General features: G+C 39.6%; 1 protein-coding gene across 1 annotated transcript; it reads right to left on the bottom strand.

Moving 5' to 3' along the window:
- Nucleotides 1-23,762: 23,762 nt before the first annotated feature.
- LOC131253030 (exocyst complex component EXO70H1-like) lies at nt 23,763-25,982 on the bottom strand. Its single transcript, XM_058253860.1, has one exon. It carries the CDS (start codon nt 25,810-25,812, stop codon nt 23,851-23,853), a length of 1,962 nt encoding a protein of 653 aa, XP_058109843.1. The 5' UTR covers nt 25,813-25,982; the 3' UTR covers nt 23,763-23,850.
- Between the last annotated feature and the right edge of the window lie 208 nt (nt 25,983-26,190).

The following is a 26,190-nucleotide window of genomic DNA, read 5'->3' as shown; positions in this document are numbered from 1 at the left end:
ATGATCGTTCAAAGTGAGCGCTAGGTGTGGGAAATGGTCAAAAAAGCAAACCTGCAGGAGGTTGCGTTTAGAAATCATAGCCCATCATCCAAAGGAGAAAAATGCAGAGGAGATGATTTGAAATGTACCTCGATGATCGGATAGAAACCAATCAAAGATCTGTTGATGCAACAACTAACTTTGTCCAACCCCTCATACAAATGGGCAAGGAGAGCCACATTCCAATTGTACTGTGTTGGGAACATGATATCAGCCACAAGCGACAATAGACGGGAGCTCACCAACTCGTTCCCATGATAGAAGATTATCGCTCCCATAGTGTACAACATCAAGGCACCGGCCTTCACAACGGCTGCTGCCTCAGTCTCAAGAATACATCGAGAAAAATTTGAGGACAACCAAAGAAGCCTGAACCGATGGCCAGAGAAGTTTGAAGGATCCCACATCATCCCTAGTAGACTCATCCAATCATCATCAAAAGGCACTGGAAGATCCTCCTTAAATTGAACAGATCCCCCATCATATCTGGGACCCAATTGCATATAAATATCATATGGGGTGATCCCCCATGCCCCTAAGGGCAAATGGAAAGTATGAGTCTCGGCGTGCCACCGCTCTATCAAAGCAGACAAAAGGGACATGCTTGTCTTGCTCAGGCGAATCCGGAACAGGCTAGTGAAAGGAGTGCGCTCCAATACATAAAAAAAATAGAGGTTGGGGATCCGCAAACCAATCTGACCAATGAGTCCTAACCCCACGCCCCCTCAAGAGCGTAGGAGCACCACCTTCTCGGGCCACATCAGACAGGTGTCGACCATCTCGGGGTACGTAGTAGGGATCAACCGATTGGCGAGAAGGGTCAGCATCATTCTTACTATGGTGAGGCATGCTGTAGAAGCAAGATTCACAGGTAAGTATCCTTCTCACTGCCAAGTTCAAGACCAAAGCTCATGTCAAAGTCCAAGTCAAAGCCCAAAGTTAAAAGTCAAATCCTAAAGTCAAAAGTCAAAGCCCAAGACCCAAATGTCAAAGCCCATTAAGGCTCAAAAATCCAAGGCCCAAAAGTCCAAGTCTAGTGTCCAGAGGCCCACGATCCAAAGTCCAAGCCTGAAAGCCCATTTCCCAAGTCTAAGGTCAAGCCCATTTTTATGAGCCCATATTTCCAAAGGTCTATTTTCTAGGACCACATGGCTGAATGAAGGTCCATCTCAACTTGGCCAAATCAGGACCATGATCTAGGGCCCACTTGAGAAAATCCCATCCGTGGAACCAAAAATCAAGCTACGGTGTGTGGCCCATTCAATAAGTGGTGACCCGCTATCAAGATCCATACCACTAGAATGATCAACTGAGTCCCAAATCGTCCATCCTACGGTCCAGATCATCACAACACAAAAAAAAACAAATAAACAAACAAAAAAAAAAAGAGAAATATAAAAATAAAAACCAAATAAAAGAATGGGGCCCCCTTTCTTATCACACCCCACTCTAACAAAAAATAATAAAAAATCTAGCCAACCCTTTGGCCCCAAAAAATAAAAATAAAAAATCTAACAAGATCCAACGGTTGAAATCTAGCCAAAAGCAGTCAACGGTCCCGATCATGGTTCTTCGAGGCCCAAAAGGAAGATCTAGGGTTACAGATGGTTCCTCTAAGAACCCCACATATGTGATTTAACAAAATTCCGGCAAGCACAACATAAAAACACCTATAAAATGGAGGAAAAAATGGGGCAAAGTAGGGACCCAACAGGAGGCAAAATCACAACTCAAAACCTTCCAGGAAGCCACAATAGTGTCCATGGATTGGATTTGTAAGAGGATGATATAAGAATGAGAGGTGTCATGGCCGGACCAGTGCCTATGGCTGACCAGCGGTCAAAACGAGCGACTGACGGCAGTGTGACTGTCGCCCTAACATGGAATCACTTGGGACAGCATGCCTATCTCCCTTAAGTTGATCAGACAACCAGGTAACTATTAAAACCATTGGGTAAAGCCCAAAAAATTGAAAAAAAGGTTCTTCTCATAAGTTCATCTCAAAATCTCACGAGAAATTGGGAATCTTGATAAAGTGAGACTATAAATTGCTGAAAAATACAAGGAAAAAAGAAAAAATCCCAAAAATACAATAAATCGTGATTAAATACCCCATTATTTTATTAGTGGAGGCTATCTGACTATTTGATCTGGACCGTACAATAAAAACAGGACGACAACGCCCTCCCACAAGATCGGGTAAATGTTACAAAAATCCAAAGATATTTCAAATAAAAACTATTAGCCTCGCCAACTCATTAGTGGAGGCGACATGAGTGTTTACTTAACTTGCGCAAATAAAAACTGAACGATGACACCTACCCGCGAGATCGAACAGATATTTTCCAAAATCGAATATATATATATATATATATATATATATATTTCAAATAAAATCTCCAAGGAGTCTAGTTCCAAAGAGATTAGTTTTCAAACAAAAACTTTTAAAAAACTACACGTGGCGCGCAATACACTAGGAATCTTCCATATTCTCCAGTTGCGGCTAGTGCGAACAGTTAAATAAGATTTGATCCATTCCTCTTTCTCTGGAGGATGATCAAATTCGTACATGATACATGTACAATTGCCACGATCTTTATATTTGGACAATCGTACGAATGCTAGTAGAAATGAGTGGATCTATCTCTGAAAAGAATAATCAAACTCGAAGTGACAACAATCCATTATAACCAAAGTATCAAAATCAGTAGACTACATAGCAAAAGATTACCTACACATACTTAGTCCGGGATGTTCAAAAAATTTGATCGAGTCCAAGTAGGCGTAGTAGTGAGTTCCCCGTAAGGCCGCACCAAAGCATATGGCAGCTAATTACTTTGAAGATCAAACAGAACGAATACTCCCAGGGTGATTACGTAGTAAAGGAAATAATAGATCAAATAGTATGAGAATCCTCGTAAAGGCACAATGAACGCACAGAGGCCCTACTTTCAGACTTACCCTCCAATGCTATCAATAATCTTACGTGAAAGGGTTGTGATTGATAACCCGTAATGTCGCACGAATGCCCAGGGACAATCACAACATTTTTCTCAACCCTCATGATATGTGCAAGTCATCTCTTTTTTAAATAATCAACTGATAATGATACAATGGTAGGCAACAAATTCGAATCACTACCCTTTCTGACTAAAAGGGTGGGGTGTCCACTCGCTTTGGCCCTCGATTGCTCGCAACCTCGGCCAAAGAGGGGCATCTGTAGACACCCCACCCAGGCTAATATCTTGAGAAGGCTATGACAGTCTGAGAACATGATCTTATCCGAACCTCAAAACCCTAATCTGCACCCTATAACCCTAATCTAAACCTGAAACCCTGATCCAAACCTTAAAACCCTAATCCACATCCCGAAACCCTAGTCCAGACCCCCAAACCCTAATCCGAACACCGAAACCCTAATTCAAACCTCTAAATCCCAGCTTAACCTTAGCCTAGACCCTAAACCTACCCTAACCCAGATTCCAATTTGAACCTAAACCCTGTCAAAATCAGAATATACACACAATTCAGCATGGAAACCCACTTATTCGAACCTAAAAGCCCGAAAGAAGACTATTGGACAAACCAACGCACCAAACGAGGCCCACCGACAAAACCCCGGCCCGGACTAGGCCCGGGCAATAGTTTGACTACCTCTGACAATACTCCGATTACCTCCGCTCACGGGGTACATGTATCTTCCGAGCAATAGCTTCTCTGCGCTTGAAAGTCAACTTTCTCCTGAAATTATCCTTCCAACCAATACTATTTACCTTTTTACCAACCTCAAGAGCCAATGGAGTATGCCACATAGCATTTCTCTCTCCTCAACCACTCCTAAGTTGCTATGTCAGCTTTCACCCTTCACAGCCCCAAAAATTACCACAATATCATTGGAGAAGGCTATAAATAGCCCTATCCTCTTCTCATTCTAACAACAACACAACACACCAACAACTAAGAGAGGGAGAGAGAGATATATATATATAGAGAGAGAGAGGAAGAGAGTGAAGGAGGGAATGAGCTCTTAAGCCTTCAAGTTCTGATTTTTTAGCTACCCCCTAGCCCTTCCTCTTAACCTTTCCAACCCCTAAGCTTAGTCCAGTCTAGTCATGGTTCGATCCATGTTTTAGCCTATTCAAGTTTAAGCTAAAGATTCATTCATCTCATATACAAGCATTCATCATGACATTTATTCCCTTCTCAACCCCATACTCCTCTAGATTTCTAGTGAACATATGCTATGTGACTTGCCGTACATCGGATCTTTTCATATCAGAAATTCCTAGTAGTCTAGACCACTTTTCTTACCTCATTTGCATAAGCATCATTTCATCCACCTTCTAGACACGCCGTTGGATAACTGCTTTGTGGCTTGCCGAAATCTCGTATCTTATCACATCAGAAATGTGTGTGCCTAGCCCCATCTTGACCATAACATCCATCATCCCTTGGGATTGTTTTACCACACTAAGTATAGATCATACCTTTGTATGGGCAGAGAGGGTGCTTAACACCTTCCCTCTTTGTAACCAAGGTCCCTTAACTGGAATCCCGGATCGCAGACTAGGAGTCAATCTAAGATAGGAGAGTCTTAGAATTTCTCCAACCTTAGATATTCTGCGAGTTCTAGCTGACTGCGGGATTCTAAGATCAATTGGCTAGTGGCGACTCCAACATCCACAAATCAGCTTAGTCACCCCCACCATAAAAAAAAATATACAAATCAACATGGGCGCCGATTTTCATCGTCCACAGGTGGAAATCATTATTCCCACTGTTTCTCGTGGTATGGTCTACTTCAGCATTAGACATGGTTCAATTTTAATCTCAACCCCTTAAATGAGCTGGGAAAACCAATGGACGGCATGGATAAAACACATATATCATGGTGGGGTCCACATAACACCAATCACTAGTCACCGATAACTAGCCAAACTGCGTCTGGATTAGTTGGTGTACCACACACACAGGGAAACGGATTGGCTACACCCCCTGCCACCAGCCATGTGGGACCATTATGAAGTATATCTTTTATCCATGTCGTTCATCCATTTTTACAGATCATTTTAGGGATTGATACTGAAAATGAGACAGATATAAATCTCAGGTGGACCACATAATAGGAAAACAATAGTGATTGGATATCCACGATTAAAATCCTCCTAAGGCCCACTATACTGTTTATTTGACATCCAATCTATTGATTAGGCCATACAGACCTAGATGAAGTTAAAAAACTAAGATCATCTTGATAAAAAACTTATGGACCTTTAAAAGGTTTTAATGGTCGACATTCAATCAACATTGTTTCTTGTAACGTGGTCCACTTGAGATCGACCCCCAAAAATAGATGGACAGCATGGATGATGCTCAATATTAATTTGAAAGAACTAATGGATGGCCTACATACTTAATACATACATCAAGGCGGCCCCTATAATAAGCCCACTTTAAGGCAGAAGCGGATTGGCTGGTGTACCACACACCAGCTATATAACCAGTGAATTGATGTCAGCAAGTTCTATGGTTCAAATCATGAGGTATGCGTTATATCCAAACTGTCCATCCATTTGGCGAGCTCGTTTTAAGGCTTGAGCTGAAAAATAAGACAAATCTAAAGATCAACTAGATCACACTGCAGAAAATAGTGGGGGATTGAACGTCTATCATTGAAACCCTTTTGGGGGTCACAGAAGTTTCAGATCAATATGAAATTTGTTTTTCCTATTTATCCATGTATTTTTAATGTTATTAACAGATTGGATGGAAAATAAACATAATGGTGGGCCCTACAAAATTTTTAACAGTGAAAATCATTATCCTTGTTGCTATTTTTGGTGTGGTCCATTTGAGTTTTGGATATGATTCATTTTTTGTCTAATGCTCTAAAATGATATCAAAAAATGGATGAACGATATAGATATAATAAATACATCATTGTGGGCCCATGTAACTTTGATCTCATTTGAACTGTTGGTACAACTCAGAGCTCAAGGCGTGTCGCTGCTCGTATTGACATACAGCGTCAGTAGTAAGGTGGCTACTGACAGTGATATGTGGTCCCCATCATGATGTATATGTGTTTTATTAAGCCATCCATCTATCTATCTGTCTATCTATCTATCTATCTATTATTATCATTATTATGTATCATTATAGAGCAAGGGCCCAAAAAATGAGGGAGATCCAAATCTTCGGTCGACCACACCACAATAAAATATTGGCGATTAAATGCCAACCATTTAAAACTTCATAGGACTCAGTTGTAATGTTTATATATCATCCATCCTATTGATTAGGTCACGAACACAATGATGAAGAGAATAAATAAATATCAACTTAATCTAAAACTTTTGTGTCCCTTAAGAAGTTTTTAATGGTGAGTGTTCAATCACCACTCTTTCCTATGGTGTGGTCCATATAAGATTTGGATATGCCTGATTTTTGGGCATATGCTATAAAATAGTATGGAAAAAAATGGATGAAAGGCTTGGATAGTATAAATACATAACAATGGATCCCACAAATCACTATCAATACAAAATCCGCATCCTTGACATGCTCCACCTTGTATGAGGGAGCCGTGGTAGTGGAAGGGTTAGATGGCTAAGAATGGTGTCTAATGTAGATCAAATGACTACCTATAAGACCACTAACAACTATCTCTAATGTAGATGGTTTCTAATAGTCTCGGATTACCATTATAAGACGCCTTTTATTCCAGACGATCAGTAACCATCTTTTATCCGTCACCGACGACTTCTGATTGTCTTAAATGATTTATGGATGTTCACCATAACACCATTAATGACCATCTCTAATGACCACCATAAGACTGCTAATGAGCATCTCTAATGTAGACGATCTTTAACCGTCTCAGATGACCACTATAAGATACCTAATGACCGTCACTAATGCAGACGGTCTTTGACCATCTCAGATAACTGTATATAAGACGGCTAAGGACCGTCTTTAATTCTAAATGGTTGATAGCCGTCTTTTCTCTGAAGTTACTAACGGATTCCGACCGTTTTAAATGATTTGTAAACATTCAACATTTATATGATGATTTTGCTTCATATTAAAGATGGTTAAGAGCCGTCTCAAATTTTAGAGACGGTTAAGAGTCGTCTTTAAACCAAGCAATTTTGTAGACGGTCCATAACCGTCTCAAAATTCATCTTATTTTTCCCTTTTTCACGTAGTGGCAATGCGTGTTACATCACTTTTGGGATTGGATGTCGCAAATAGTCGCTCCATGAACAAATCATGTCACGTAATTCATCCGACTCTGTGCTGTGCCACCTCGAGGTGTTCACGTACATCCGCAGTATCGTTGGACATGTCAACGAATATCTGTAGTTATGGGATGCGGGTCGAGAGGGGTTTTCTATGAATTTTATTTCACATTGTGACGATCACTGCGTATGATGAGCCACACACATTTTGCTAGGCATGCATTCATAAATATATTGGTTGCGCATACTGATACCTCTCGTAGTAGTGGACTACGTGACGTATCAGAACCGTTACATTTCTTTTATAAATCTCTTGAATTATTGTTAATCTTAAAGGATGACCATCAGTATGAGTAGGACGTTGACCCTCTCCAACCGTATAGATGATGCAGGTGATGTACATTTTGAGGACCAAAAAGACCAGTTCCCGATAAAAGATTTTGCTAAATAGAATAGGAAAATAGTTTATGATTAGTTTTAATTATACTTCCATTACACAACTCAGATAATGTAATGAGCTCCCATTGAGAGAGCATTTAATAAATTTAATTAATTATGGAATGATAAATACAGTTGATTTTATTCTTGTGGATGATTACCTTTACGAATGTAACTGGATGTAATCTAGATGAGAGGGAAATCAAGGCGAGACCTTGAGACATCCAAATTCTTACATTATTAACAACTGATTTTCTCGGGCATGAGTATAAACTCTGGCTGTGAAAATTCAGATTTTTACATCATCCATGTGTGCCCCCTGCCCCTTTGGCAATGCATGTATGTTATTTATGCCCTATCTAATGCATGTATAGCAGGGTTTTGGAGCTATACCGACTTATAGCCACTGCCCAACTGCATGCTTAGGTTCTCTGTTAGTGTCATGGTGTTGGATCGTCATTCTGGGCCCAAATTAGGGACCGCAATACCAAATTAGATTACCCTAAGAAAATCGACAAGTAAAATTTTCTTTTTAGCTTCCAAATTTTGGTATTATGTGGATGAATTTTGATTCTAACCTTCAATTGTAGGATTAGGGTTTGGTTTTCCCTCAAACCCCTAATTTTCAGCTGTAGGAGCCATCGTTTAGTAGTGAAAGTGAGATTGGAGTGCTCGAACCTAGAAATCCTAATTGCAATAAGGTGAAGAGTTAACCTTTAAGCTTTCCACAATGTTCTAACTAATGTTCATATCATATGTAATTAATTATGTATTTTCTTATTGAGCATGTGAAGGTTTTATTGATGATCTTGGATAGTGATGTGTTTTGAATTGTTCTTCTTTGATAAGTTGATTAAGTACCATGAATTATGATTGTTAGGAATTATTTAGATTAGTCAACAATTGATTTTATAAATTGTTATATGGTCTAATCGTTGTCATTAAGAACTGTGTTTGTATATGTGCAGTTGTCTACCATTTTTAGGAATTAATCATATGCCTTATGGTCATCTCTAGGAGTTGTACACATGTAGTCTAGGTTGCTACTTTTATGAATCATGTTTTACAGTTGGAAGATTTCTGTTTCAATCTTTTCTCTCATGGCTTTTCTTGGGAGATCTGTTGTTATCTTTTACGAGACTTTCTTAACCTAAGTTGCCTTTGGGTTGATCCCCTTTTGTACTAAAAGGCCTATTAATTTAAAGGATTCCTTACATCATATGATGGTTGTAGTTAGGATTAGTATCATTTGTAGACTAGTCTATTTCTAATTAGGATTAACATCAGTTGGAGATGGGCATCTGAGGCATAAAGATTCTACTGGGTGCCCAACTAGTATAGACGTACTTTTCTTTATATTTTACCAGCTGGTTAGCCACTATTGATGTCACAGGAGATCTAGATATGCATCCCCAACTCGATATGGTTAGTGAGTTAGATTGCTGTGGGATACACTATGTTAATATGTTTGCTTGTGGATGTGCTTCTTGTAGACTAAGTGTTTGTAGCTTAGGTTAAGGTCTATTGGAGAAATATATTCAAGGCATGAAGATTTTACTGGGTTCCTAACTAGTGCAAGGTACTTTTCTCTATATTTTACCAGCTAGTTAGCCATTATGGGCATCGCATGCCAGTGGGATGTACATCTCCAACTAAAATTTTGGTAGGATAGCTTGCTAAGGGTTAGGTGGTTAGTGGTTGATGATAGGCATCCAGGGCATGTAAATTTTACTAAGCACCTAACATATATAGACGTACTTTAGTGCATTTTACCAGCTGGCTAGTTTACTATAGGTGCCCCTTTTTTTGTTGTGGATTTTACTGGGAGGCTAGTCAGTACGGACATGCCTTTCGGTACGTATTGGCAAGTTAGCTATTAAGGGTTGTTGTATGTCAGCTAGATGCATACCCTCAACCTTGAGATTAGTTTTCACACCTTAGATGCTAGATAGGATTTTCCCTATATAGTTCATGTGTTATGTTATTGCATTGCACTCCATATGTGAATGTTAGGTACAAATTATATATTGTACATTTCTTATTTATTCATATTCATACTTGGCTATTATGTCGTGTGTACATATTGGGGTTACTTCTTCATTATGTAAGCCTCTAATGCCTTCCATTTGATATATGCAAGGATCTTAAGAGTATAGGGAGGCTTGGAGCGTAACTTAGTGTTGAACGGGGATCCAAGAGCGGAAGAGTTTTCTTGATGTGTTTGTTTATGTTTTGTATATTTTTCTTAATGTAGCTGTATTATCCATAGTTGAGTGATTTAGACCTGATTTCATTTTGGATAATGAACTTAACACTCTCTAGTTTAGTTATCTATGCCCACCTTTGTTTATTGTTATACTAATATACGTGACTCTGATTTCTAATTGTGAGTTTAGTAGCTAAATTGACCACTCAAGCACGGAGGTAATGCTTCTGGGTGCTTCCTTATTTAATGTTAACACCCTAACCTCGGGATTTAGGCCTTGTTGCTCGAGTGCTCGGGATTGGGGCATGATAGGAGATCACCATGAAATCCCTTTTACCATTACAATGAGTGGAAGAAAATCATTAAGAGAAAGTTTGACCTCTCCAAATGACATGTACGTATATGTTCGAAAGGCAAAAATATGTCGTTGTCATCATAAACACATAATAGGATACTATTGGCAATAACATATGTAATGGCCTAAAAAACACATGCAATGCTAGACAGTGATTTGCCTCTGACCTTATGAAAAATTATAATTGCTAGTATAAAGATTGATAGCAAAAAGATCATATTGGAAGCCACGAATCACCCAAAGATGAAAACTAAATTGACTATGATTCTCTAATGATTGGCCAATTTAACAAAAAATTTGAAAAACATTCCCAAGAATGAAAACATGATCATCCATAAATCTTGATTGGCTAATTAATTGAATGAAGCTCGTGGAGGTCAAATCCTAGGACAACTCTCCAAGTATTGTCTTACAATTCTTATAAATTCAATAGAGAACAAAAAGCTTAAGGTCCTTGCAAATCCAATTCAGGCCAATGCTTTATTTTATCCTTATATTGTTCTTTACCTTATCTCTTTACTTTTACAGTCTAATGCCTTTATATTCCAACTAGGAGTAGAATCATATAACTTCACCTTTATGAAAGATTTCTGAGCAGTCGTAGGGATTGTTGACAAGGTTTTCTTGCATATGAGCTCAGAGATATAGTCATTGAATATATGGAGTTCGATCAATAGCTAAACAAATATTTGATTGTTCCACGACAACCTTCTTGCCTATGGGGTCCTGATCAGATGACGAAACCTTTGATCATCCGCCTTCTGCTGACTTTCTTATAAGATTATTGAAGATTCGTCCATTATACTAGACTGTCTCGCTTAACAAGACTCAATGACTATACGAACATTCAATTATTTCACGACGAGTGTCTTCCTCACAAAGCCATAGACGATAATTTTATCTTCGGACGAGATGATTATTAGTTATCCTTTCTTTTTACCGTTTTACTTTTATTAAGTGATTGTAGTGATTCATACAAATTGTTTTATCAGCTATATGTGTCCAAAGTATTTCTTTTATTAATTTAATTATTGTTGAACTAAGTGAGATTTCACAGCTTTAATTAAAAGTTTTTTCCTCAAAACAGAAAGAACTCATTGGAAAGACAAATCCTTTTCCTTTGCAAATTGCCCTATCTTTCACAATTGGGAGCTGGATAGACGACCCTATTCTCCAAAACTCAGTTTTTGGTCAATTCATCCTATGGTAACAAGGCATTCAGTTTAAGTTGAGTCAATTTTGGCTCTATCATGCCCAACACATGCACACATCTAGAACACACACGACCGAATTCAAAAGCAACATTTCCAACATACAATACATCTATTTGTGCAAAAGATCTGGGCCACTCATTAGGTGGCTAACACCATGATATTCACGGGATGAAAAATTAGCATGGTCCACTCAACAGATGGCCCGTCCAATGATTGAACCTATCTGATTCATGGACGAATGCATGTTCACAATATGCTACCTAGTGAACGGCCTAGATCTCACCACTCACATGTTGGCACGTGTGCCATGAAGCCCCCATCCATCGCAATGGAGGATTTTGCAAATTTCTTGATGTTATTGTGTTCTGTCAATAGCATGATGGATTTAAGGATGGACCATTTATTAAACGTAGCCCTTATTAAGGGAAAAATCAACAAGTCGATAAGTCGGCTTACGGAATGGACCAACTCTACTGCACCAGCATGGGCCCAGGGAAACCCGAGCCTGATAAGGCGTCTACATCCAAAAAAACAAGTCGACCTTCATGGAGGCCGTTACAACTGTAAGGACACTCAAAAAACATGATTACGAGCCCATTCGAATAGCCAAATACCGACCTAACTCATAGGTTGGTCATAGATCGACCATAAGTTGGCTATAGATCTACCATAGGTCGGCTCGATCACAGGACGACCATAGATCGGCCGACGTTCCGTTACAAGTCGGCGACGTCCCCGATAAAATCAAAAACCGTTAGCGCCCAGCTGAAGGGGACATAGGTCCGCTAACTCAACCGTCGTCGAAGATGGTGAATGTTGAACTGTCAAACAGAGTGGTATCGCTTATTCCCGAGTCATTACCCGCCTATGGGAGCCGATCTAAATTCGAGCTACATATTCAAGGAATCTCTTAACATCCCGAAGATCTCTCCCAAGATCTTCAGAGGATAAGATCAGATCTCGATAACTTCGGAAACCGGTAATCTCGTAAAGATCCCGGATCCGAACGGATCTCCAAGATATCATGGAAGAGTCCTCACGCCATTGTATAGAGGTGTCTCCAAGCATCCAACATACGCTCATTCTTACCCTAGCACTCGACTGGTGTCTTTTTCTAGAGACCCCACCCTACAACAAAAGACCCCGTTCCTGACTTAGGCATCGGAGAGTCCCCTGCACTAGGTAGAGTCTCCTTTATTTCTCTTGTTCACCTGTGTAAGTTTAGGAGGGTCAACCATGGAAGGTCTGTCAGAAAACTCCATCAACAACCCGATTTAATTAGGTAGAAGAAAGCTGCATCAACAACCCGAATTAATTAGGTAGAAGGACTAGTCATGCTTTACATCGACTTAGGAAATTTTGGAAGGGGGTCCTTTTCATTTTATTCAATTAGGTGTAATTAATATGTGCGTGTTGATCTGGTCAGCGGATTGCGTCCTGCCACCGCCTGGATGGGGCTCGGTGAGACCTACCGTGATGCATGGGTTTGATCGATGCCGTACATCCATTTTTCCATATCACTTTAGGGTTAGAGCCCAAAATAAGCGGATCCAAGGCTCAAGTGGACCACACCATAGGAAGCAGCGGTTATCATGACCCTCACATTCTACCGTGATGTTTATTTTTCATCTAACCCGTGGATAAGGTTACATAGACCTGTAAGAAGGGAAAACACAATTGTCAGCTTCATCCAAAACTTCTGTGCCCCCAGGAAGTTTTCAATGGTGGGCGTTGAATCCCGACTGTGTTGTCAATATTGCTCATTTTTGAGCTTATACCCTAAAATTATCTGAAAAAGTGGATGAACGGCGTGGATAAAACACATACATCACGGTGGTCCCACATAGCCCCTGCCTGGACGGATTTAGTCTATAGGCGTTGCAGGAGGTAATCCGCTTCCATAGATCTCCATCCAGAAATATTGGAGTAATTGCTTTTATTAGAAAAATAAGTAAAACACACCCATTTATATCCGTACACGTCCCCGCTAGTATCGCCATTTTTTTACAGATCACTTGGTGGTCTCACCTATCATTTACAATTATAAATTACCGGCCTGTACAGTGGTTGAACAGGTTCCATGTTGCACACATGGGAGCAGGTGGGCCTTCAGTGATATAGACAGTTGGCAACGTAGACATTCTGTGGATATCCTGTGTATCAAAATCACCAAGATTTGAAATCCTCACCGTTTGATAGGTGGCATAAAATTTTTAAATTTTCTTTTTTTTTTAAAAAAAAAGGACAATTAAGAGAGATCACATAAACGGTTGGGATCCACCCATGAAAAGGGCAACTATTATACAGCTAGGACCTTTCAATCTGAGTGGTTTTCACCGCGCAAGCCATCTATTGTCAGGCTTGTCATATCAACGGTTTAGATTATTGAACCATGAATTCTACTGATAGAAATGGAAAACCTGAGGATTGCTCTCAACGGAACAACAGATACACACCCATATATATATATATATATATATATATATATATATATACATATATCATACGTCACTGCTAACCTATATGTCCTTTTCAACGGAAACACACCCATATGTTTCCAACTTTGACATCATGTTTTGACGGAAAACGTGCTAAGATGCTCAAGCAAAGCCCGTCGTATCCATAACTACAATATATTATCATACGTCACTGCTAACCGGCCTATCCTTTTTATGAGAGGTTAAGCTGATCACATGCTATCATGGAGACTTCGCAGTCCAGAAGCAGGTAAACATGAGAAAATGGAAATCGCGTACAAGGGTTGAGCTTTCCATCTAGCCGAAAACGATTCTTGGATTTCCTCTCTGAAAAATCAGGTGGGCCACGATTTACTGATGAGATTGATATTTAAGACATTTTTTTCTAGCTTATATCCATTTGATTAGTACGTTATGGCTCACCTGAGGTGTCTAATGACTGATAACAATGCCAGAAATATCAACCATTATAGACAACCGATGGAAAAGATCTGATCAAGCACTCATTGTTTATACCAGCACATGTGCCGACGTGAGAATGAGTAATACTCCACACGTGTGTAGAATCAGGAACTCAGTCATAAATAAAGTAGACTCTTTAAAACATAGGAAAATAAAAGGGAAAAATAAAAATCATATACTTGACTATTATTATGGGAGATGTCGGCTAATGAATTTGACTTTAGTGCCTAATGGAAAACTTTTCCAACGACAATTCGATGGACGTGTATGGTCCAATCAAGTTATAGTCCTCTTAAATTGCATCTGGACGTATGTAGTCCAATCAATCAAATTGGTCCAATTAATCGGCAATTGGTCCAGCCTAAAAGTTGGGTGCTCACGTGTCTGCATCTGATTTATGTTAGATGAGATGGTTTGAAAGATGACACATGGCAATATTATTTTAACAATATTTTTTAGGGCCATTTAAATGATTAATTTAACCCTTAAAATATAAATCTAGTCTTTAAACCCTAAAATGGCTAACTAATAATTAACCGCCAACAATGACCACTACTACAACTGACAATGTCCTTAACAACCGATTTTCTGTCATTTGCTGGCCACCACTCAAGATTAGGTGTGTACATGGAGTCGCACCGAGTAGAGCTAGCCTCAGCTCAACTCGGCTCGACCACTAGCTGACCTCAGCTCAAACTTGGCTCGGCTCAGTCCTCGAGCCTAACTGGCTAGCTCGGCTTGGTTCGGTCAACAGCTCAGGCTAGTTCGAGCCAAGATCGAGTCGAGTTCTCCATGACAACATTTTCACAAACACCGGGATTGAACCTTCAAAATCTCACTGTATTTGAGATAACAACATTATTTACAGGTATTTTATCAAACACCTTCTAAGCAACATAAAAAATCAAGAAAAAAATGGTGTTGGTTTCATATACATACCATCCTTGACACTAGCCACACTTCTTTAAATTCATTTCATCAAACACTTGGTGAGCAACATCAATACCAAAGTAACTGAGTCACAGAACTAGTTCGATCTGAGTTTGATTCGAGTTGGGTTCAATCCAAGTCAAGTCAAGCTGGGGCCAGCTCGAACTCATTTTCGAGCTCAAAAAATCAACTCGACTCGACTCGAACTCAGCTTCGAACCAAGTCGAATCGAGCTTTTTCAAGTCAAGTCGAGCAATCTAACCAAGCTAGCTCGGTTCATGTACACCTCTACCCAAGATAAAAATGATCAAACTAATGGCATAAATGGTAGTTCCAATGGCAAAAACAGTTGATTCGGTAGTAGTTGACACTTACATGTGGTGAAGAATAATAGCTTACAACAACTCAATAGCCTAATCGCTAGATCCACCAACTCTCCAATAATTATCCACAACAAATAAGGTGATGAAGTAGTTACATAAAGTGTCATATTATAAGAAGAGTACTTATTACCTTTGTAAACCATTCCCATGCAGATAGTGAGGGAAAGGCCCCAATTAGTACGGGATAAAACCATTATCCCTTGGTTTTTCTTTCTTTCTTTCTTTCTTTTTTTTTTTTTTTTTTTTAGAAGAAGTGGGAAAATGAATAATTATAATGATAGTTTGATTCTTCTTCACGCAGAAAAGCTCTTGTGAGTAAGTAATAAACATACTTTCATTAATAAAGTAAGATGAATTCCATGAACAATATGTTTGAGTTCATATTTTAAGAAGTTAAGGGTGTTTTTTTGTTGGTTTAGTGAATCGAGGAGTTGAGTTCCCGTTTCAGGTGGAACGGGAAGTAAACAATGCTTTCTTTTAATCTACTTGTCAGTCTGTCGGTTTATATGAGGAAGAGGCTTTATGTTTGAGTTGGAGTGGAAGCAGTGAAGGAGGCGAGTTTTGTATTCTCTGCAATAACTACCCATAATAAAGAAGGTGATGAAATAGTTACATAATTAACTCTTCAACGGTCATTCATAAATTCTATAAATAGGAAAAGGATTAAAGAGCTCGAGGCTCCTTGCCAAATTCATCAAATCCAACGCAAAGCTGCTTATCTTTTGTCCCTTATGGACATTTATCTTTATCTTTTTTCTTTCTTACTTTTTTTTTTAGTGTAATTCACATCCATTTATGGCAAACACTAGATTGCAAGGATGACCTTTTCATTTTACTTTTTAGTATAATTTTCTTCAATTTCTGCCAAGTGTTGTATCGCAAAGAAGACCTTTTCTTTTTATTTTTTTAGTATAATTTTAGTCCATTTACACCAAACATTAATTAGATTCCAGCAATGACCTTTTTCTTTTTAATTTCTAGTATAATTCTCTTTGTCTATGTCTCACATCGTTGGACTAAAGTAGACTTTACTTTAAAAATTCTTTCATCTATGCTCATACCGTTAGACCTGAAGGAAATTAGTGTAGTTTTTGTCGACTGTTTCACCTACCTGCATGGTCTTCCGCCTAGGTTAGAACAGATAACCAAGGCACCACCCCTGAACTCAACTCCGCACCATCCTCCATCAAGATAATCATTTCACAACGTGCTTGGCTCACATCGAGCTTTCAAATAAAAGATCACCATCCTCCATTAGACAATCACCACCCTTCATTAAGATAATTTTTATCCTCTACTAAACAACTATCCTGCTACAAAGCTAAGTCTCCACTAGGGAAACCAACTATCTATTGTTCCTAAAAGCTAATTGTAAAATGTGTATTATAAAATCATTAATACAATTTTATCTTCTTTTTATATTATTACATCAATCATAATGACGTGAATATTAAGTCTTTTTTATTGATAGGTAAGAAAAAGAACCAATTAGAAGGATGAACCCTCTCATTTGTAAATAGTTTGGTCTCACTTGTGATGTAGAGTGGGTCGCGGACAGTTACATGGCCAAGATGGATCAGAAAAGGCCCGGTTGACGACAAAAGTGATCCAGACCATCGAACCTTAAATCGGGCGTACCTTGCAATCCGGAATGAGTTATCTGAGGTAAAATATATGATTTTGGGGTAGAGCGAGCTACTGAAGCCAACCAACCCCGCTATGCCGGGTTGCACAGCCCAGAATTGCGAAAAACCCCTGGATCGATGGTCGTTACCATGTTTTAATTTCGTTTTTACTATAAATAGTAAGTTTTAGTCTGATTATAACTCTTCATCCGTCGGGCTTTAGGAGTTGCCCCCAACGTGAAAAGAGCTTAGAATAATTAGGAGAACTGTTTGGTGAAGCCAAATAGGACACTTACTATTTTTGGCCGAAAACCTTGTGCACTAGTAGACATCACGACCGTCTATAAATAGTAAGTTTACTATTTATAGTAAGTCGCGGATTCTAGGAGTTTGAGTTATAGTTTGATTCTAATTTCTTTCACATTGCTTGGTACCCCTATTTAAAGGGTTGTGAACTCATTTTTATTCATCAATTAATCAATTTCGAATTTCTTAGAATTTATTTCTATTTTCTGCTTTCTTTACTCATGGATTCGAGAAGTCTCTATGAGGAGTCCAGAGAAGCTTCATGGATTCGGAGTAGTTATCTTCATCACGTTCATCCCTGCGTCAACTTGACAAGTGATTAAGTAGATAGCTGGTCTGCAATGTTCTTAATTTCTTAGTCTCTCTCAATGCTTGGGGTCAAAGGTGTTCGATTCCAATTGAGCTGCATCTGGTTCTGACACATATGTCCATGATTGAAATCTAGCCAAACATCATTAAAAAAAAAAAATACTATTGTTTAGGTTGAAATGATATTTTTAGCCTTTTCCCCAATAAGCCCATATCTAACAAGCATACATCATCTAACTAGTATCCTGCTGTACTGATTGTCTGCAATCAGAGGCCCTAATGGATAAACTTATCTATTTTATACCTATGTATTGATTCTTTGGAACTGCAAAACAATCTAGGATGGTCCAACATAATGGATGGTTCAAGCTAATTATCGAGCTTAACTTTTCATGGATAGTCATGATTGTCTACTTTATATTTAATTTGATGAAGTAACTAGAATCATACTATTTACACCCATTTTTATGCCCTATCCTCAACGAGTGGGAAGCAACTGCATGTTGACACTATAAGTTTGGTACTCATAAAAATTATACTCGCGCCCAAACATATCTTCGTTTGATCTTCTTTCGGTGATACGCATTATGTTATTAATGCGGTGGCACAGACCCTTACACATGCCTTCAAGGGAGCAAATCGACACATGCCACGTGGCCATGATTAGTGAGCCAATTAATGAGGCAGCATTCCTAACATGTCTATAAAAATACATCGATAGATAGAATCTTATCAGAGAACTAATTATAATAAACTCGATAAGGCCATCTCTCACAATCCTTCTAAAATGGAAAATTTTTCCAAAGACATTCGGAGAGTTTGCAAAGACCACATCCTGAAGATTGGTCCGATATCCAAGAAAATACGGATACGAATCAGACCTAGATCATGAGAGGATAAATTAGGTCATTCATATGCATAACCATGATTGATTTGAAGTCTGGGCCAGCGGTAGAGATTCCCCTAATTGATCCCAAATCTACATACAGTTGGTTCCTAAAGGGGATCAACCACAAAAAAAAGATCTGAAAAGCCAACAATTTTAGATCTATCCAGAATCCTTCTATTCAGAATGCATGCCATAAATGTAGAGGATCCATGATCAACAAAGAAATCCAGTGAGGACTTTGCTACCTCGACAACCTATAAAAGGAGCACCCGAAGAAGTGCTCGAGGCCCACACTAAACAAAAATGTATCTTTTTTATTACTTATCTTTACCCTATCCTAACATAGAATAACATAGCCCAATCTTAGCATAAATCACTACTATCCAGCGTCCATTACTATAGTGCCATATGATTCGATTAAATGTTCACAACCCTAAGTTGTTAGATCCTAACTAACCGAGTTCTTACTTAGGCAATCACATCTCTGGCCACATCCTATTGACCATTCACTTTAATTATCTGTTCTTATAAACAGATCAGGTATTTATCTTTCATTTGCCTATTTCTCTAGGCTATTTGGATAATTTGTCGACTGTAATGACCCACATATTTGATTATTAACAACAATAGTCATTGTTTAGACTTTTTATTTATCTTTATTTTTTTGAGAAATATTTGTAATTATTGGGGTTTATTTATTTATTTGTTTAATTATTTATTAAAGGTCTTAAAGTTGTAAGTCAAAAGAATCAATCAGGAAGAACTAACCCTTACCTTTTTGTAAATTGCATGATCATTAATTACAACCAATGTTTGAGAAGATAACTGGATCTTGCATATACAGTCTCAAATAAACTCAACGTCAGGGGCACCAATGTTCAATTAAACATTGAGTCGATTATGATGTTGCATGCCCACATATTATAATCGCACACGACACTACCTCAGTCACACATATATCCTTGTGTTTGATTGAATTGCCGACCACACATACATTAATGTGATTTTGTGCTATAGATATAGACATGACAAATGAGCCGGATCAAAAAGGCTATATTGACCGTACATTAGTTAGTTGTCTTGTAACCCGTGAAATTCCATGCCCTCGGGTGTCCCAAGGAGCGCTTAACTATAAACGAACACAATTCCTTGCACGATAGTGAAAGACAAAGATCTTCCAAATACATGCAAACAAGAAAATCCATATTCCAAGTAACCGTTGGGGCTGCTTAACCGGACGCGGATTTCCTGCGAAAGCCATACGCAGGAAGTTCCTGCGCTGGGAACTTAGATGGGGCCCACCGTGATGTTTGTATGGAACCCACCCTGTCCATCCGTTTTTTGAGCTCATTTTAGGCTGTGAGACCAAAATTGAGAAGGATCCACAACTCAAGTGGGCCGTACTAAAGGAAAAGGTGGTTAGGGAAATTCCTACCGTTGAAACCTCCCTGGGTTCTACAGTGATTTTTACACGCCATCCATACCGTTACTAGCGTCATTCCTACTGGGATGAACTCAAGAAAAAAAATATTAGAATGATTCAGAACTTCTGTGGCCCACGAATATTTCAACTGTCGAAATTCAATTCTCACATTTTCGGGCCACTTGAGAATTGGGTACGGTTCATTTTTGGCCTCATGTCGTAAAATGAACTCACAAAACGGATGGACGGAGAGGATTTTTCAAAATCATCACAGTGGGTTCTACCTGGTTCCCAGCGCAGGAACTTCCTGCGAAAGCCTTTCGCAGGAAATCCGCGTCCTGCTTAACCATAAAGAAACACAAAATTCCATACGCGTTATTAAAATAAAACAGCCCCTCCAAATGCATACAAACAAGGAAATCCCTTTTCCAAGAAACCGTTGTCGCTGTAAATGTCATCGAACCCGTTCTCTATAAACGTCTCCCAGTTCACTTTCGCCTTTGACACATGATATTTTGATGTTTAAAATGATAACCATGGTGTGAACAACCGTGTTGAAATGCTGAACAACCGTGTCTGTAAATAGTGTGTTTGTCTGATATTGTGGAGACAGATTGGCTACTCCTCCTGACACCAGCCCCTTGGCTGGTAGTGGGTGCTCCATGGGCCCACCATGATGTATGTGTTTCATCCATATGTTCATCCATTTTTACAGATTATTTTAGGAATTGATACAAAAAATGATAGGGATATAAATATTAAGTGGACCACACGACAGGAAAACAATACTGATTGGATATCCACCATTAGAATCCTCCTAAGGCTCATTGTACTGTTTATTTGACATCCAATCTGTTGATTAGGTCATAAAGACCCAGATGAAGAGAAAAAATAAATATCAGCTTCATCCAAAACTTTTATGGCCCCCAAAACATTTTTAATGGTCAACGTTCATTCAACATTGTTTCTTGTAATGTGGTCCACTTGAGACTGATATATACCTCAATTTTTCTTCTATATTATAAAATGATCTATAAAAATAGATGGACAGCATGGATGAAACACATATATCATGATGGGGCCCACAGTGCACCGATCATCAGCCAATGGCCGGTGGCAGGGGGAGTAACCAATCCGTCTCCTGATATGATAATATGATAGGGAGATACGTCTCAAGAGGGGAGCGAAGCAGCTGTCACCTGAGCAACGGAGACGGATTGGCTATTCCCCCTTGCCACTAGCACGTGGCTGGTGGTCAGTGCTCTGTGAGCCCCACCATGATGTATCTGTTTCATCCACGCCGTTCATTTATTTTACAGATCATTTTAGGATTTGATCCCAAAAATGAGATGGATATAAATCTTAGGTGGACCACACCACAAGGAAAACAATATTAATTGTATATTCACCATTAAAATCCTCCTAATGCCCAGTATACTGTTTATTTGACATCCAATCTGTTGATTAGGTCATACAGACCTAGATGAAGGGAAAAAAATAATAATAATAATCAGCTTAATCCAAAACTTTTATGGCCTCCAAAAAGTTTTTAATGGTCCACTTTCAATCAACACTGTTTCCTGTAATGTGGTCCACTTGAGATTGGGATATGCCTCATTTTTGGTCTCATATCATAAAATTATCTATAAAAATAGATGGACGGCATAGATGAAACACATACATCATGGTGGGGCCCACAGAGCACCAACCATCTGCCATTGGCGGGTGGCAGAGGAATAGCCAATCCGTTTCCCCTGAGCAACAACGTAGTGAGTGTTTCATCCACGCCATACATCAAAATCTCCTGCTCATCTTAGGGTATAATCTGCAAAATGAATTAGATCCAAATCTCAAGTAGACCACATAACAGAAAATAATTGTTATTAAACACCCACCATTAAAAACTTCCTAAAGCCCACCATAATATTTATTTGCCATCCAACATGTTGCACACAAACCTAGATAAAAGATAAACATAAATATCTGCTTGACCAAAACTTTTAAGACCCCCAAGTTTCAAATGGTAAATTATCACCTTTTTGCTATAATGGGCTTTACTAAACATCTGCTTCATTTTTGGGACACTCTCCTAAAATGAGCTGGAGGGACACCATGGATATGTAAAAGGTGGGACCTATGGTTAGAGAAATACCCACCTGATCCGCTCCTTCTGAAGAGTCCCAGCGAAACCACGAGAAACTCTCTCCTCTCTCATGAGGAGCTAGGAAGGTCCGGAACTTATGGAAGGAAAAAATGGGAAGAAATTATCCACGTCGGTCCTAGTCAACATAGTCGATCTCGCCTCCGTCCAAGTTAACGGCTTTTGAAAAATAGGACGCGGGAATTAGACCGCCGTTTGCTGAGATCAGCGGACGCCCGATTAGGTACTGACAAGTTGAGTACCGAGACTGGGTACTGAAGTGATGTCATCAAGTTCTGTGAGCCCACTGTGATGTATGTGTTGTATCCACACCGTCCATTCATTTGGAGATATCATTTTAGGGCATAACCAGAGAATTAGACAGATCCAAATCTGTGGTGGATCCCATCACAAAAAACCGTGGAGAGAGTGATGCTGAGGGTTGAAACCTTCCCAAGGGCTACCATAATGTTGATTCGGAGGATCCCATCACAAAAAACAGTGGGGAGGGTGATGCTGAGGGTTGAAACCTTCCCAAGGGCTACCATAATGTTGATTCGGAGGATCCCATCACAAAAAAACAGTGGGGAGAGTGATGCCGAGGGTTGAAACCTTCCTAAGGGCCACCATAATGTTTATTTGAAATCCAACCACACAAATATCAGCTTGACCGAACACTTTTGTGGCCTTTAGAATTTTTTAACTGTGGGCGTCACCCTCCCCACTGTTTTATGTGGTGGAGTCCACATGAGATTCGGATTTGATTCATTCCATGGCTCTTGTCCTAAATTGATTTCTTTATATGAATGGACGGCGTAGATAAATGATAATAATACATCAGTGTAAGCCCACGGAACTTGGTGAGTACCGAGTCTGGCTACTCAACCTATCAGTAGCTCCGAGTCCGAGCCTATTCAAAATTATTTCTTTTCCAAGCCCAAGCGCGTTCCGTTGACAGCCGTAGTGATCAGGACCCTTTCTTTGGTGGACCACTAACTGAATCAGATTGGTTGGACGATACTGACCTCTAATTCTTGGACACTTATTTACTAAAATAGGATCATTACATAATTTTTATTTTTCAACTATTGTCAGATGATTTAATTGATAATTGATATTTGGTACCATAGATTATGATAATTGATAATCTAAACTTATAGCTATAATTGGGACAGTTTAATTTGAATTTGCTCTTTTGCCATGTATGCAACTAATACGTAGCTTCTAAGTGCCTACATATCATCCAGCACGCTTTGTCAGAGTATCAACGTTTTTCTCATTTAAAAAGAGATTTCTCAGCTTTCATCACAATAGAAAGGGGTAATTCACGTCACAAAAATTGGCCAACATCTCGTATTATTATACAACAAGTTTCAGTACAAATACATATACAAAACCGTATCAATATACTTCTCACTGTGACCCCTGCGACTGTAACGAAGAACCCGATATCGATACTGATACTGATACTGAACCCGAACCCGAACCCGATACTCCATTCCCTTGAAACATATCCGATAAATAATTCTCCAGATCTTCCGGTGAAAATCTTACCAAATCACTGCTCTCACCTCCCAACAAAACCCGATACTTTTCATAAAATACCCGATACGCTGGCACAATCTTCGTCGCCACCGAAACTTTAATTTCATCCCTCAATTTCCCATCTGGCACGATCCACCCAGACTGGACCCGATACACAACTTCGAAGGCTGAATTGAACTCCTGAAACCGCTCTTTCACCATCTGGGGTTCCATCTCGGCCGTTGGATTCTGCAGCAATGTGGTGGCTGTCACCTTTCTCCACCCGACCTGCACGTAACTTTCTGTATATTGATGGACTTTCAATTCATGCTTGGAAATCCAGTCATCACCGAGTATGTACCGTAGATTACAGCCGCATACTTTCGATACAACGTATTGTAGACTGTTTGCGAGGAAGAGATATGATAATCCGACGTCTTTATAGTGCTCCGCTTTTCGATTGAGCTTGCAAAGAAGGACGAAGATCAGCCATTCGAGTCTGGTAGAGATGGCTGTTAGCGGATTATTCTCTGTGGTTGAATTTTCAAGCAATGCCTCTGGCAATGGACTCTGCACTAGTGATGGACTCTGCACTTGTAATGGATAGTCTGAAAAGATATCAGTGAGGATTTCACTGTAGTCGCCAAGGAAACATAAATAGTTCATCACGTATCGATTCAGTGGGTGGAGCCCACCACCTGGGACACGTGATCGTGATGAATCCTTTTGTATTGCCGATTCGAATTCAGCAAGCATGGTCCGGACTCCTTCACTAAGTTTGATGAGAGAGTTTATGGCCTGAGATCGGACGGTGGATGTCGATTCATACGAGAAGATGGACTCAATATCCGGCCAAAGCTCGGATATTGTGTCATAGAGGTCTAAGAATCGGAACATCTTCTCAGGTGATTTCTTGCACTTTGTAACAATTTCTGGGAATTTGAAGAGGTGGGTTGCGGCTTCCTTGGCGATTGCAGAGAAGCATGACTCTTTGATTGAGTTGGAGGCACCAAAGACGTGATCGCATAGGATCCGTTCGCTGTAGAAAAGTGTCTTAACGGCTATCTTCATCACTTTCATCCAGTTCTTGATCTTATGTTCTAAGACCTCCCAGTCCAATTTCTGTATAAGCTTCGAACTAATCCGTTGGAACCCAAGTCGATAGATTGCTTCTTCAACAATCGATTTTCTAATGTTTCTGAAAATATTCACGCATTCCCTGCCATACCCAGATGAGATCATACAGTCTGCAATGGCTCGGAGGTCCAACATAGCAACTGACGCCTCCCGTTCGACTTCCTGGATTGAATTACCCGCAATTTGGATCTCATCTTCAGAACCCAAATCATCTTCGTAATCTGAAACACTCGATCTTGTTGTAGTTGAGCTGCGAGCAGATACTGACTCTGGGTCCAGATGATCACGATTGGTAGCTAGGATCTGATAGAATTCTTTCTCGAGACGTTTCATGGCTGTCTGCATGAGAGTCTGAGCGTGTATGAGCTTCTGAGAGCTGGAATTTTGATTTATGTAGAAATGCAGAGATCGCTGGAGGTCTTTTACTACTCGTAGGAATTCTCTCGCTTCACCACGGTCCTCATAGAAGAGTGATGTATACTTCGCGTAGGAAGATGAGTCTGGGTTCCATTTGGTGATGATGGCTTCGGCGGTGGCGATATTTCCGTCCATGATTGATTCGGAGAAGGAGAGGTGGAGAGGGGAGGAGGGACGAGTATGGCAGTAAGAAGGGGAGGAGGTCTGAGTATGGGAAGGAGAGGATGGGATAGAAGAGGAAGGAGACATTAAGGAGTTGTTGTGGAAGAAGAGAGTCCTCATTCCTTTCCTCGGCATGTTTGCGATTTGATGAGAATGGTGAAAATAGAATTGGGATTTTTTTTTTTTGGATTGGACTTTTTGTCGGTGTGATTGGGTGGTTTGATTTGATTTTGTAGGATAGGGATATGGGGAGAGATGGATGTTGCTGTGGCTCCTATTGTTTTGGGAGGGATGGAGGTGATGGGGGATTTTTATAGAGGAAGGATGAAAGGGGTTCGTTCTTTTGAAACGAGTGATTGGTCCCTCCGAACGCGTTTCGTCGTGCTTCGGCGCACCAAACGACGAAATGATGTTTGTCCCTTGTTGTGGAATTTTATTCGGAGATGTCGCTAGCTAGCTTTTGTGGAAAGCACGCATGGAGTCACATCATCTTAACGATTTTGCGTGTGGAGC

Source organism: Magnolia sinica, chromosome 8 (assembly GCF_029962835.1).
Source record: "Magnolia sinica isolate HGM2019 chromosome 8, MsV1, whole genome shotgun sequence".
Lineage (NCBI taxonomy): Eukaryota > Viridiplantae > Streptophyta > Magnoliopsida > Magnoliales > Magnoliaceae > Magnolia > Magnolia sinica.
Note: the sequence above shows the minus strand (reverse complement) of the source record. Positions and strands in the feature narration are given on the sequence as shown.

What these genes read in the sequence shown, in the direction of transcription:
- LOC131253030 (XM_058253860.1), bottom strand. Translation starts at nt 25,812, where the DNA reads ATGCCGAGGAAAGGAATGAGGACTCTCTTCTTCCACAACAACTCCTTA.